General features: G+C 39.1%; 1 protein-coding gene across 5 annotated transcripts in view; it reads left to right on the top strand.

The window, feature by feature from the left end:
- Nucleotides 1-14,360, top strand: part of LOC134214149 (glycine receptor subunit alpha-2-like) — a 74,616-nt gene that overhangs the window by 47,877 nt on the left and 12,379 nt on the right. For 4 of the 5 annotated variants that reach the window (XM_062693567.1, XM_062693566.1, XM_062693565.1 and 1 more), the window contains 3 exons: nt 9,136-9,203; nt 9,258-9,493; nt 9,577-9,659. In XM_062693567.1, the coding sequence (XP_062549551.1) occupies nt 9,136-9,203; nt 9,258-9,493; nt 9,577-9,659 (387 nt within the window). Of the gene's footprint in view, nt 1-8,661; nt 8,706-9,135; nt 9,204-9,257; nt 9,494-9,576; nt 9,660-14,360 lie in introns of those variants that run through there. The other variant, XM_062693569.1, reaches the window with a different exon arrangement.

The following is a 14,360-nucleotide window of genomic DNA, read 5'->3' as shown; positions in this document are numbered from 1 at the left end:
CGAGGTTTCTAAGCCAAGTTACCATTTTAGCATTCGTATATCATGAGGCTAACACGATGATACTTTTATGCCCAGGGAAGTCGAGACAATTTCCAATCCGAAAATTGCCTAGACCGGCACCGGGAATCGAACCCAGCCACCCTCAGCATGGTCTTGCTTTGTAACCGCACGTCTTACCGCACGGCTAAGGAGGGAGTGACTATTAGAGTGATTCAAATTTTGACTTTTTTGCCCCCCGATGCTTAAACGTTTGGTTTTGCCATTTCAATAATCCTCCTAAATTTTGAGCTAATTTGGATCTAATTTGAGTGAGCACGCGCAGTTTGAAATTTGTATGAAAATTACTATGAAAACAGTAACTTTTATGCAAAACCGTTCCCCAACGCTTCCCATCAGGCTCTAAAAGAATGTACTAAAAGAATAACATCAATATCAATAATGAGCATTTTTGTTTTCTTCATAACTTTGCTTCCAAACGACAAATCGCTTCGCAACAACAACTGCCTTCCAGCTTAAGAAGTATTCTATGTAGTCAATGCGTTGATTATATATAAATAGTTCATGGGCCACCTCACGGAACGGTATTTCACATAAGGGTCGGTTTTCACAGTAATTTCCATACAAACTTTAAATGACGTGTGCACAGTCAAATTACATCCAGTTAAAAATTTAGGAGGATTATTAAAATGGCAAATACAATCATTTAAGCACCGGGGGCAAAAAAGTCAAAATTTGAATAACTCTAGTGACTATGTTGATGTGTTCGTTAAATGTCAGTGACTGATCCATTATTACGCCCAAATCTCGAACACTATCTACTCGTTGCAGGATTGCATGACCCAAACTGTAGGTAAATGATATCGGCCGAACTCTTCTGGTGTAGGTAATCACCGATCATTTCTTTCAAATCTTTCAAAATTGCAAAGATCTTTTTGCAACTGGATACAGTCATCAAGAGCTTTTACTGGCATAAACATTTTTACGTCGTAGGCATAGATCATAAATGATGGGAGTTTATTCATGACCATGACAAAAAGCAGCGGGCCCAAATGGCTACCCTGTGGAACTCCTGAATTAACATCGAAGGAAGCCGATGTATTGTTGCAAACTCTCACATACTAAATTCTCAACAAATATGTTTTAATCCATTCGAACAACATTCCATAGACATAGACATAGACACAGGGAACTTGATAGCCTTTAGACATATAGTCCGTAACCATGGAGCTGAATTCACACAGATTTGTCACAACAGACTTACTTTTCAAGAATCCATGCTGAGCGGTTGAGACCCGTTTCGCCATCGCGGAATGAATTGCGACACCATGGTAGTTCTCCGCATTACAACGAAATCTTTTCTTATGTATAGGAGTTATGTGCGAGATTTTCCATAGTTACGGGAAGTAACCAGATGACAACGAAGAATTGAAGAGAAAAGACAGGGGTCCTGCGAGTTCATCCTTGAGTTCCTTCAAGAGCTTAGATGGGATTTTGTCGGGCCCGCCGACTAGCTTATGTCTAGCTCCAACAATTTTTATTCCACTTCATCGCGTGATAAATTCATAGAGTTCGTGGCAGCGGCGTCTGGAGGATTCATTTCATTCACTGGATCGCTTCGATAAACACTCTTGAAGTAGCCAACGAAAAAGTTTTCTGCGGTGTCCTGTCCATTGATGGAAGATTTGTTTCACTCATTCACTAATGGTGACTAGACTGGGCCAGATTAGTATGGGGAGAAAAAAATGTTGTCGAATTCCACGGGGCAGCCTCCAGAAATGTATCTTTGGGTGAGAAAATCAATCTCTGAAAATTTCAGCTCAATCGCTTGTTGCATAAGCTGGCGCATTTGATTTGAAGTTTGTATGGGGATTTCAGCCAAAATGTAAAGGAAAATACACCTCCGTCACTCATTCGATCTGGAAATTGGTTCTGATTGCTCGATTGACCTCAGAATTGCAAAAACGGCAGTTGGTATGCTACAGAACAACTTCACAGAACATTGCATGATGATTAAATAAACTTTTATATGATTTTCGGCTGATTTATTAGGAGCTGATTTGTGTATTTTTGGATTTTTTGATCGAATCGCATCAGCCGAAACCTATATAAAAGTTCATTTAATCATCATACAATGTTCTGTGACATTGTTCTGTAGCATACCAACTGCCGTTTTTGCAATTCTGAGGTCAATCGAGCAATCAGAACCAATTTTCAGAACGAATGAGTGACGGAGGTGTATTTTCCTATACATTTTGGCTGAAATCCCCATACAAACTTAAAATCAAATGCGCCAGCTTATGCAACAAGCGATTGTGCTGAAATTTTCAGAGATTGATTTTCTCACCCAAAGACACAATCCTGGAGGGTGCCCCGTGGAATTAGACAACTTTTTGTTTCCTGGGCCAGTCTAATGGTGACAGACGACGGAAGATGATCTGGGATATCACTTTGTAGGCGGCATTAAGGATGGTGATCGCTCGAGTTCGAGTTCTCACACTCCAGCTTGTCGCCTTTCTTGTAGATGGGTCATATAACCACTTCCTTCCACTCCTCCGGTAGCTGTTCAGTCTCCCAAATTTTGACTATCAGTTTGTTCAGGCAAGTGGCTAGCTTTTCCGGGCCCATCTTGATGAGTTCAGCTCCAATACCATCCTTATCAGCTGCTTTATTGGTCTTTAGATGTTGGATGGCATCTTTAACTTCCCTCAAGGTGGGGACTGGTTGGCTTCCATCGTCCGCTGAATTGATGTAGTCATCTCCAAAGCTGCCTAGAGTTTCACAGCCCGTACTATCAGCGCCATTCAAATGTTCCTCGTAGTGCTGCTTCCACCTTTCGATCACCACACGTTCGTCCGTCAAGATGTTCCCATCCTTATCCCCCCACATTTCGGCTCGCGGTACGAAGCCTTTGCAGGATGCGTTGAGATTCTGATAGAACTTCTGATAGACTTCGTCCCATATACCCGACGTTATCCTCCGCTGCGTCGTTAATGGCTGCTTTGACTGTATTTCAGCAGTCCTCAAGAGGGGCCCCATCGAGCTCACCCTCTTCCGGCAACGAAGCATCGCGATGCTGTGCGTATGCAGTGGCGACACCAGGTTGCTTCAGTACCGAACATTTTTTATGACGGATAGTCTTGGGCGCAGTTTGAACAGCACCATATAGTAGTCAGAGTCAATGTTAGCGCCACGACATGTCCTGACGTCGATAATGTCGGAGAAGTGCCGTCCATCAATCAGAACGTGGTCGATTTGTGATTCTGTCTGCAGTAGTGGTGATCTCCAGGTGTACCGATACGGCAGGCTGTGTTGAAAGTAGGTGCTGCGAATGGCCATATTCTTGGAGGCGGCGAAATCGATTAGTCGTAGGCCGGTTTCGTTCGTCAGCCGGTGTGCGCTGAACTTCACAATAGTCGGTCTAAGCTCCTCCTCTTGACCAACCTGAGCGTTCAAATCAAATCTATGATGATTTTGACGTCGTGGCTTGGGCAGCTGTCGTACTCACGTTCCAGCTGCGCGTAGAATGCGTCCTTATCAACATCAGTGCTTATGGACTGTGGGCTATAGACGTTGATTACGCTAAAGCTAAAGAACCGGCCTTTGATCCTCAACCTGCACATTCTTTCATTGATCGGCCACCACCCGATCACGCACCTTTGCATATCGCCCATCACTATGAACAGGCTTGCCATAAACTCCTCGCCGAGTGGAAAATGAGCAAGAGTCAGAGTTTTTTTGAGGAGCAGATATTTGCATCAAAACTCACAACAATGAGCATCATCCAACCCGAGCTTGTGCATCGTAAAACAAGAGGGAGTTTGACGTTCATCTTTTTCTTGTGGTGCGTCACTCACTCTCACTCACACGTAAAACAGCCTCTACGATTTTCATCACATGCAAAGCGTCGCTCCGGAGGCTTAATGAGTGCTCTTCCACCCGACGCCACACTCGCTTGTGTTTTTGCTTCACTCTTCCTCACTCTGCTTGTTTGGGCCTCTACTTCATTTACGCTTCCCCTCATTCGTGAGGATGCGTACGCAGCATTTTGCTGATGATGATTTTATTTAACACTAGCGAGTTTGAGGAGTTTGGCAGAGATGCCAGATTTGAAGACATGTCTTCGATTTGAAGACATTTAAATCTCTGTGAAGACATTTTTTTCGTGAAGACATTTTGAAGACTTTTCAAAATATTTGAAGACTTATCTACTTATTTGAAAATACTTGAAGACAATCAATAAGCCAGCCAGGAGAAAATACAATTTTGTTTCTTACTTATAAATTCTGCGACTTCTATATGTAAATTATACAAAAAAATTACAAAAGTTATAATAGTCTTTGTCTCGGGCTTAGAATCTCAAACATAAAAATATCTTCACACTAGCTGGCTGTTAACTGCAACGCATTTTAGACCTTGAACGCGCTTGACTTTGAGTTGTGCGCTGGTAAAAAAATCTCGATGGCAGAATTTGTTTGAATTTTCCTTGGCGGCGGCGTTTTTGACGTGTATGTAAAAAGGTATTTCGATCATTACATCGGAACTCAATGACCGATCTAATTCACGGCAAAAATAATTTGAATTCTTCTATGACTTGATTTAATCTATTCAACCGTTGAGCTAGAACCTGATTTTTTTTAAATTCCTTCTAAATTCATTTGATCTTTTCGGCATTTCCATGTGACTTTCCTCTAAATATCGGTCGGGAAACTCTTTGAATTTTCCGTGAATTTTGAAAATTTCAATGAATTTTTGGTGTAAGATAAGGAGAATTTCCAATGAAAATTATGAGGAATTTCTTGTCTAAATTCAAGTAATTGAAATTTGAAATTCAGTACAAAATTTATACTTAATAATTTCCGTAAAAAAAGATATTAAGGAAATCCTCCAAAATTTACACAGAAGATTCATCTTTATTTCCACAAGTTCTTCTGAACAATAAATCCCTTTTAATTTCCACAAGAAAATTGTCTCAAATAATTTTCATAGAAAAATCTTACGAATATCAACAAGAAATTGAAATTGTTCTGGTGTTTCTGATAATTTCCATGGTAAATTTCTACAGGAAAATCATCCTAAAATAAATTCAGAGAAATTCCACAAAAAAATCAGTGGAATTTTAATTTAAGACTCAGTAGTAAATTCAGAGGAAACTTGTTTCACGTTTTCTTTAAATTCTTCCTTGAATTCCTTTGGTAATTCTCTAGAAATATCTTTAGACATTCTTCCAGCATTTTCTCTGAGAATTCCTCTATGAATTTCTTCAAAAAATCGTCCGGGTATTGGTATTTTTTCTGAAATTCCTCCAGGAAATTGTCCGGAAGTTTCAGGGATTTTCCCAAGCCGGTGACAAGCGCGGTGTCATCATCATCAATAGACATAGCCCGCTGTCATCATTGAAACGCAGTATGAAAAAAAAATTGTAGCCCGGGACATCCTGGCTACGATCTGGCGATGGGTTAAACAATAGGATATTAATAGCCTGGATTTTCCCGAAAAATCCTTCAGGAATTCATTTGGAAGATCCTCCAGAAGTTCCTCCAGAACTCCTTCGGTAGTTCCTTCATGAATTCCTCCAGTAGTTCTTCCAGGGATCCCTCCGGAAGTTCCTCCTCTAGAAGACCCTTCAAGAATGTTGCCGAATCACTCTCTAACAATGCCTCCGGAAGTATACTTTGGAATTTATCTGGTAGTTCCTCCAGGATTTCTTTCGGAAAATTCTGCAGCAATACTATAAGAAGCTCCTCCGAGAATTCATTCACAACTACCTCCAAGAATTGCTCCAGAAGTTTCTTCAGGAATTCCACCGGAAATTGCTTCAGTAATTCCTTAGAAATATTTTTCAGAAATTCATCAGGAAAATCCTTCAGGTATTCCTCAAAAAAATCCCTCCGGAATTCACCCTGAAGTTTACAGGACATCCTTCTTAAGCTCCTCCAAGAATTCCTCCGGAAGTTCCATCAGTAATCAGTAATTCAGGAGTCTTCCAGAAGTCTTCCAGAAGTAATTAGAGGCTCCATCCAGAAGAAATTAGTATAACTTATTTATAAGAAGCTCCATCAGGAATTTATCCGGAAGTTGATCTAGAAATTCATCCGGAAGTTCCTTCAGAAAATTCTCTGAATGTTTCTTCAAGTATTTTACAGTAAATTTTGAATCTCTACAGGGTATTCTTTAAAAAGAAATTCGGAAGAATTTCACGTGGAAATTTAGTTATAAAATCCGACTCAGTACAAAATCCAGAGAAAGAATTTTAAAGAATATTCTCTTGAATTCTAACAATTTGAATGTCAAAAAAATTTAAATTATTCCACATCAGTAAAACAAGGAGAATATTACAAACCTATTGGATTTTGAAATTTTTCGCTGATAATCATAATTTTAATATTGAAGACATTTGAAGACATTTTTAAACAACTGTGAAGACATTTGAAAATATCATCTGGCATCCCTGTTTGTCAAACCTGAAAGCTGTTCCCAGCTTGTGTGTTGCCGCAGCTCTGGTAGATGGTATGATTACCTCCAAACGTTCGCACCATTGATCCCTTCCAACGAACCTCTTGCAACACTACGATGCCGAATCCACGATCCTTGAGCACATCGGAAGTATGCGTGTGCTCCCGATGAAGTTGAGAGATTTGCAGTTCCACGAACCGAATTTCCAATCGCTAGTCCCTTTTCGTCGCGTTGGTCTTCGCTGATGGTTCCGATGGTTCCGTACTCTCTTGTTGATTGTTCGTTGCGTAAGTTTTTTGTCTGACTTGTTGGGCCTGACACCAAACCCCCTAAATTTCCGGAGGACCATTCCTCCTTATTTCCGGTGGACCATGGTGCACAGTTTCACTTAGAGTCCCTCGCTGGCACTCGGACGATGATCAGCCGCCCCTAACATGGAGAACAGACGCTGTTGTGAGCCGCTCCTAACATGGAGTACAGACGCTCAGTAAGATTTGCACCTCCGGAGAGGAGCAAACCCCCCTTCCCTGTCAGCATACGACCATAGTTCCCACCGGGGTTGGGTAAGAGGCTAAGGACCGCGAGATGGGATCTATTTTATTCCTTCAGGTACGCGAAGCACCAATGGTACGCTTTACCAGGGCTGGTAGCGATGAATGCCATTCACAATAGTGACTTAGTGGCCAACGATGACTAAAAAAGTGACCAAATAGTGACTTTCGGTTGCAGAAAAAGTTACCAAATAGTGACATTTGTATGAAGTTTATAATCAGATAGTGAGCTCGTGATAGAAATATTCATGTTTTCCTTTCAAATGCTTATCTAGGATGCTATCAGAAATCAAGAAAAGATAAAAATGAAAAAAATCATGAGGATTTCTGCTACTGGCTACGTCTATCTTCACGGAAACCAGGAGGAGGATGGAACTTAGCAAGAGGCCAGCGACTTAGCGACATCGTTATAAGTACCATGGATATCGATATTGAAGAAGTTATTTGTTGGTTCAGCCAGAAGCTAGCAATGTGATCATGATAAATGCTAAGACGAGTTTAGTACTCTCCATTTAATTCCAGTACGTTTTGTTATCCTTGCAGATACGTATTTCGACCTCGACTATGAGATCGTCTTTAGTGTCTTATACTTGACTCGACACTAAAAAGAGCTTAAAATAGGTTTTCCTCATGATAAACGGTATTTAGTAACACACTACAAAAAGGTATCTACCCGGTGTCACAGAAACAGGTAGTGAGTTACTAGTTTTTAATTTCAACAACGATTTTGAGGCAAGTCATACGTCATACGCATATTTGTCCCATGTTTGCTGGGATTTCCTATGTACATGGGACAGTTATGTGTATAACGGCAGTACAGCATTGTGGTAATAATGTTTAATATGAGCTCAAAGTTTTCCGTGAAACTGCAAAACAATGGTATAAAATTATTTAATTGATTCCTAGACAGATTTATGTTATTTAATTTTATAATTATATAATTATATTGAATTTTATTAATTATATAATTATCTGAACTCACAAGGCCATAAACCATAATTGTACAACTCGTCTTATGACAGGTGAAGACATTACACCAAATCAACTCAATAATTTTCTCTAAAAAAAACAGTTGATTTTATATAATATGTGCCGTTATTGCGTGCCTCAGCGGGGAAAAATATTACATCTCTAGCCATGACGCTATCATCACTTTGCGATGAAAGCACATCTACATTTCAGTTCACTTTTCCACACGTTTCACTTTTCTACCTGAATCACCGTTTACGTTACTGCAAACAAGTGATCTAATTGGATGGCCACATCATGCTCACCCGTACCTTAGTTACTTTCTAGCAACCATGCACTTTAAGATAATTGCATTTCGATCCATTAGGTTTATTGCCATTCCCAGACGTCAGCTCTTTAAAGTTCGATAGGTCAGTAAACCGATCCAACAATAGGAATACCATCAGTCGGTACTATATGAAATTACTGTACTTGAACTACAATCAAACAACAGCATACGATAATGACGGGTTGGGCTTGTGAATTCTCCATATTAGTCTAATGTGGTCGACCCATAAAATAGCACACCTTGGTTGATGTACACTAATATGAGTAGTTATTCGCAAATCTTTTTTACCTTAATTAATGCCTAACCGCACGGAACTAAAAATCAGCATTCATCATCACATCACCTTGACATTGCCACAAGCCTTAGTCATAAAAGTTGTGTCCTATGAAGAAACAATAATTATGGTAAGTGGATGCGTGAAAAAGTAGCCGCAGTGCGAAGGCTGAACTTGACATCATCCGTACGATTAGAAGGTTTCAGAGACCCAGCTGTCTATGCGTGAATACTCTCATCAATAACCCAACAACAACCCTCATCACGGCACTTCGTTTTGTTATATAATTGGCATCTTCATTTCATTTGCAATGCAGTGATAATGCACAAATGCAATTAAATTTAGAACTGACACACATCCCTCATATATACTCACATCCATTTACGGATCCGATGCATAGGGCGTACAGGTTTTTGACCTTGTGGAACGCAACGTTTATCACGCCCTTCTCTGACACGGAAACTTATGCCGCACATGGACTCTCCCCTTGGTGGAGACGCATGGTGAACAATAAAAACACCACATCATTCAAATTTTCTTTTCCTCTTCCGCCCCGACAGGATCACTCACTGAGGTGTCAATCTCGCTGTACATCAACAGGATATCGGGAGTGGATGAAAACAAGGAGGTAAGACGGCACTTTCGTCAAGCAATCAACATAATTCGCACCCATTCCACACAGGAAATATCAATCGATGCGTTTCTGCAAGTCACGTGGGAGGATCCCCGGCTGGTTCCGGACGATTCCGCCGGGACCATGACCAAGGAGTACATGGAGCTGACACCGACCGAGCAGATGACGGTGTGGGTTCCCGATCTCTACATTCGGCAGCTGCGGGAGATGCGGGTGATGACCCTGTTCGAGGAAATCAGCAAACTGCGGCTGTACAAAAATAGCACCCTCGTGTTGACCAAGGGGTAGGTGGTTGAAGGGGTTCCGCGGTGCGACCGGCGGATCGATTAGGATTATGAATGTAACGCTGGTTGCTTTCCGTTTGCAGGGCAACAATCATCTTTAAGTGCGATATGGATTTCGTTCTGTATCCGTTAGACGTACAAAGATGTCCAGTAGATTTTAGTAGCTGTGAGTATGTTTCAAATAGGACTAATCAAGTTGACAAGATTATAGCCAGGGATTACTTTTTGCATATCCGCGTCAAAAAAAACGAACACAATTTCAGCATAAGGGAAGTTTATGAAATCCGCGTGTTGCGTAAAATGCGCCACATTTTCACATTTTCTTAGGTAATCACCCAAAGTTTGTCGCAAAATAGAAAGCGACGAAAGCTAATACACTAGGGTCGCTTTTTACTCGGTTTAGTTTTCATCAATTTCTTGATCTATCTCAGTTCCTTCAACTTTTTAAATACCACCTAATTTTTCTCCGGTTTTTGTGTGGAACCGTGTGTGCAAAACCAAACCGCGTAAAAAGCGACTCCATTATAAGCATTTATAAGCCCCAACATGAAAGAACTTGATCAAAATATCTGTAATAGAAAAATACTGAAATATTGTTTCACTCTTCTCAATGCGATTTCGGCGTTTCTTTCTGAAATGCTTATTTATTGCATAAAAAACTCTATCAATCCGTTTGGGAAATTAACTGAAGTGGAGAATATAACTTACACTGTTTTAGTGCAGAAAATTACGACAATATATGTATATAAGTAATGGCAGATTTTGCATATCATTTTTGGGTGGTGCATATCAGCCAGCTTCGTTTATTTTAGAGAAAAAATCACCATTTTGAAATAAAATCGTTAAATATTGTTGCTCTTTCATGGAAATTTTTGAACCACCTATAATAACTGATGATTGGACAAGGAATTGATGAGGCAGTGACATTTTTGTCAAATTTGAATTCATTTTATCGGAAAATGCGTTAGGCTTAGAGCTTTGCGACATTTTAAGACCCATTTATTACGGATTTTACATTCTCCTTCACCTTTACTCCAGCTAACGATCACTTCACACTTGCTGATCTATTACTGTTTTCACATATGGTGATGTGACCGAAAATTTTCACAGTTTGAAGAAACATCTAACATTTTGGCGAGGCAAAACGCCCTAGTGGCACTAACCTACAATGTACTTGCGTCTCCTCTCCACGCCCTATGCATACCAGAATGCTGATTTGCCGTCGCGTGGTGTTTTGTTCCCTAGGCCAGCTAAAAGGCGTTTTGCCTCTTGAGTTTTCTGGCAACAGAATATCACCATTTTTTTTTCAATGTGAATGTTATCAATATGATTGAGATTTTTGACAATTTTTGAATGGCACCAACTAGCTATCTCGTTAAACTGATGCATAATGTAAAAATACTCATGAATAGCGTTACAAATAAGACAATAAAGCAGTGTTTGCTTAGCTAGGGCATATTGCCACCCCCCTTCCCCTAATAAGGTTTTGCCGAAGATGAATAAATACAGGTATTGCAGTATGCCAATTTCATGATTCAGCCATCTTGGATTTCACTGTTCAGTTGAATCCGTAATAAGGCCCACATTGTTGATATCTTTTGCAACGTGAATAATCTCAAAAAAATTATGTTTTCTTCTAACTTTCATACATTTTACAACCAACAAAATGAAAAAAATGCAGCTAATTTCATAAAACAATATTCTTGTCAAAACATCGATAAGGGACAGCTTTACCAATTGAATATAAAATTAAGTACGTTTAAATTATGTTCCCTATTTAGCAATACATAGCACTGAACCTCAAAGTTATCTAAAGTTGAATTATTTCTACTCGTCTCGGAAGTTTATCCTAATGAGCTAATTTTGTCTAAAACTAATCAAACCAGCCCTAGCTCGCTCGTTTTTTTACCAAATTGTCAATCCTTCATTTGATTGCAGCGTCGCACTCTGGATCGATTTCAGTTCGAGTTTGATAACTTTTTACAGAAAACATGAAAACTTTGAAATGTTTCGTCTTTTCATGTATATAAACTCAGCTGATCTCAAGACGAATCGACTTTTGAGAAAATCTTGCAAATCAGTCCATCCGTTCATGCACACTTAAAATAAATCGCCGAATTCGGTAAAATTTTACCGAAATCTCAACAGCAGAACTATTCGGTAAATAATTTAACTGATTTTCGGTGATTTTGACAGTTGAGCAATGGAAAAAATACAAAAAAATCTGTAAAATAAATTACCGAACAGTTCTGCTGTTGAGATTTCAGTAAAATTTACCGAATACGGTGAAATGAGTTAAGTGTGTGAGTAATATTGCCTTGAGGGTAATGCAAACTAATTTTATATATTCATATATTTTACATAGAGATTAGGTAATTAAGTCGATAACAATTGAAGAAAGCCAAAACCTGATTAATCTGGAATCGAACCTCTGATTAATTTGTTACCAGACGTGTGTTTTCATCGCTCATACTTATATATTGTGAAGGTAAAAAGAATTACTCAAATAAAACGATTGATATATAACACTATGGCAACAACTATGGGTCTACGAACCTTCTATTAAAAGTGAAGTGATAGCCGTTCGGTACAACTTCGTTATACGAGAAAGGCAAAAAAACACCTATACCAAAAAAGCACCGTAGCAATCGAAAGTAGTTATTTTGGAAGCCAAGTTCGCTCGTTGCCCATTGATAATGAAACGATGTTTCTATTGTCATCATGTGTCAATATCTGGGGGGCGGAGTTCCACTTTATTCTTTGAAAGACCGGAACTGAACCACCTGTTCCGCCACAAAGTCGCCGAATTGAATCTTATTTGTCTGTTGTTCCTTCCAGGGCTTTTTTACTATTCTTAGAACGTATAATAAAATTTTACATAAGTGAAAAGCCATCAAAGTTTTTATAGTCTTTCTTATGGTCTTTACGGCTAATGATCAGTCACCGTGATATTTTATTAGGTTTCTGATTTCATCTTTTCATGTTAGTTGTATTGTTGTATACATCAAGTGGAAGAATTAATTCGAGATATAAGCTCTTCTCGGTGGCTATCGCACATAACGAGCATTCGAAAATCAATGATAAGCCTTTGTTCAACGATACATTATAGAATTGCAATAAAAAAACGTGGAAACTGGAAAGTAAAGGTTGAATGAAAACGTTAGTCGACATATTTTTACTAAAGTGTAAAATTACGCTCCTTTGTTAATTCCCCCCTAGCTGAGTCAATTGGTATATAATACTCAAGATCTCAGGTCTTTCTATAGAACATTGCTTTCTAAAGTGAACAAATGCTATATTGTTTTTCCTTGCAGGGTATTTTAATCACTGCGAGCTTTTGTTAGACCTATTGTGATATATGCCCCATTTGATGTAGCTTTGCATCACCTTGAATACCAGCTTTCTCTCAATGGAATCTATGACAAAAGGTCGAAAGACAAAAGGTCGAAAGACAAAAGATCGAAAGGACAAAAGGTCGAAAGACAAAAGGTCGAAAGGCACAAAAGGTCGAAAAGGACAAAAGGTCGAAAAGGACAAAAGTACAAAAAGAACAAAAGGTCGAAAAAGACAAAAGGTCGATCAAGAACAAGTTGATAACAAGTTGGATGTATTCTGAAAGAATTTATGAAATGCATTTAACTTCGAGTAGAAATAACACACTCATCACATCAATCAAAGTTGAAGAATGAGCAATTTTCAAAGAAGGAGTAATTACTATGAAACAATATTATGAATATCTAGATAGTTCTGTTAGAGATAAAAATATTGTTGATTTATGAAATGAATAAAACTTGTATTGCGCGAGACAAAGTTGTCCTATACAGTTGACAAAAAAAGTTGCTCTTTTATTTTAAACTATGTTTAGCAATTAAATAAAATTCATTCAATGAGTGTAAATAATAGATGAAAATCTAGGTTTTCTGAATATCGCTTCGATCTGTCAAAATAGTGTACTCCGCAGCCACGCAGGCGCACGCATTGAAAATGCACCGGCAGGTAGGCAGGTAGGCAGCTGGCGGAGCCAGCTATTGTTATTTGGTGGGGCACCACTTGGTGCAAGAATAATAGCCGTTGAAAACAATGGTGTGATTGCATCGTGTGGTGTCCCACCAGTGTCTCCGCCAGTGGGTGTATTTGATGAGCGGCGTGCACCATTTTGACAGATCGAAGTGACATTTAGAAAAAACAACATCCATCTATTAATTGTACTCACTGAATGAATTTTATTTATTTGTTAAAAATTGTGAAAAATAAAAGAGCAGAGTTTTTGCTAACTGTGTAGGGCAACTCTTGTGCTAGATTGACTCTCTCCGTTTCAGTTCCTCGTCCATTTCGACTTTTTGATCTTATTGATCTTTAGTTTCTTTCGACCTTTTGTCCCGTTTGACGTTCTGTCCGTTTCGAGTTTTTGTCCCGTTCGACGTTTTGTCCCTTTCGACCTTTTGTCCTTTTCGACCATTTGTCCCTTCGACCTTTTGTCTTTCGACGTTTTGTCTTCCGACCTTTTGTCCTTTCGACCTTTTGTCCCTAACCCCTCTCAATGCACAGTGGCTAAAATCGTGTTTTGAGCGCGTTTAACCTTCCGGGACTCGCACAGTTGTAAAAAGCACAACACATTGAGTAAAAATGAGATAACTTTTTAGTCAGTTGACCAATTTGGCCAAACCACCATGTATTTCTAAAAAAAATAGTTCTTCATCAATTGAAAAGATAATAAAAGGAAAAGGAAAAGTGACCAGTAATGAATTATTTATTTATTTTATTAATAATTCATCCTAAAGTAACGTAATTTTTACTTTATCATTTCTGATAATAACCTTGGAGCTAATTCGCAATTCTCACTCACCTATGACCGTAGGTGGCCACC

The sequence above is a fragment of the Armigeres subalbatus genome, chromosome 2 (assembly GCF_024139115.2).
Source record: "Armigeres subalbatus isolate Guangzhou_Male chromosome 2, GZ_Asu_2, whole genome shotgun sequence".
Lineage (NCBI taxonomy): Eukaryota > Metazoa > Arthropoda > Insecta > Diptera > Culicidae > Armigeres > Armigeres subalbatus.
Note: the sequence above shows the minus strand (reverse complement) of the source record. Positions and strands in the feature narration are given on the sequence as shown.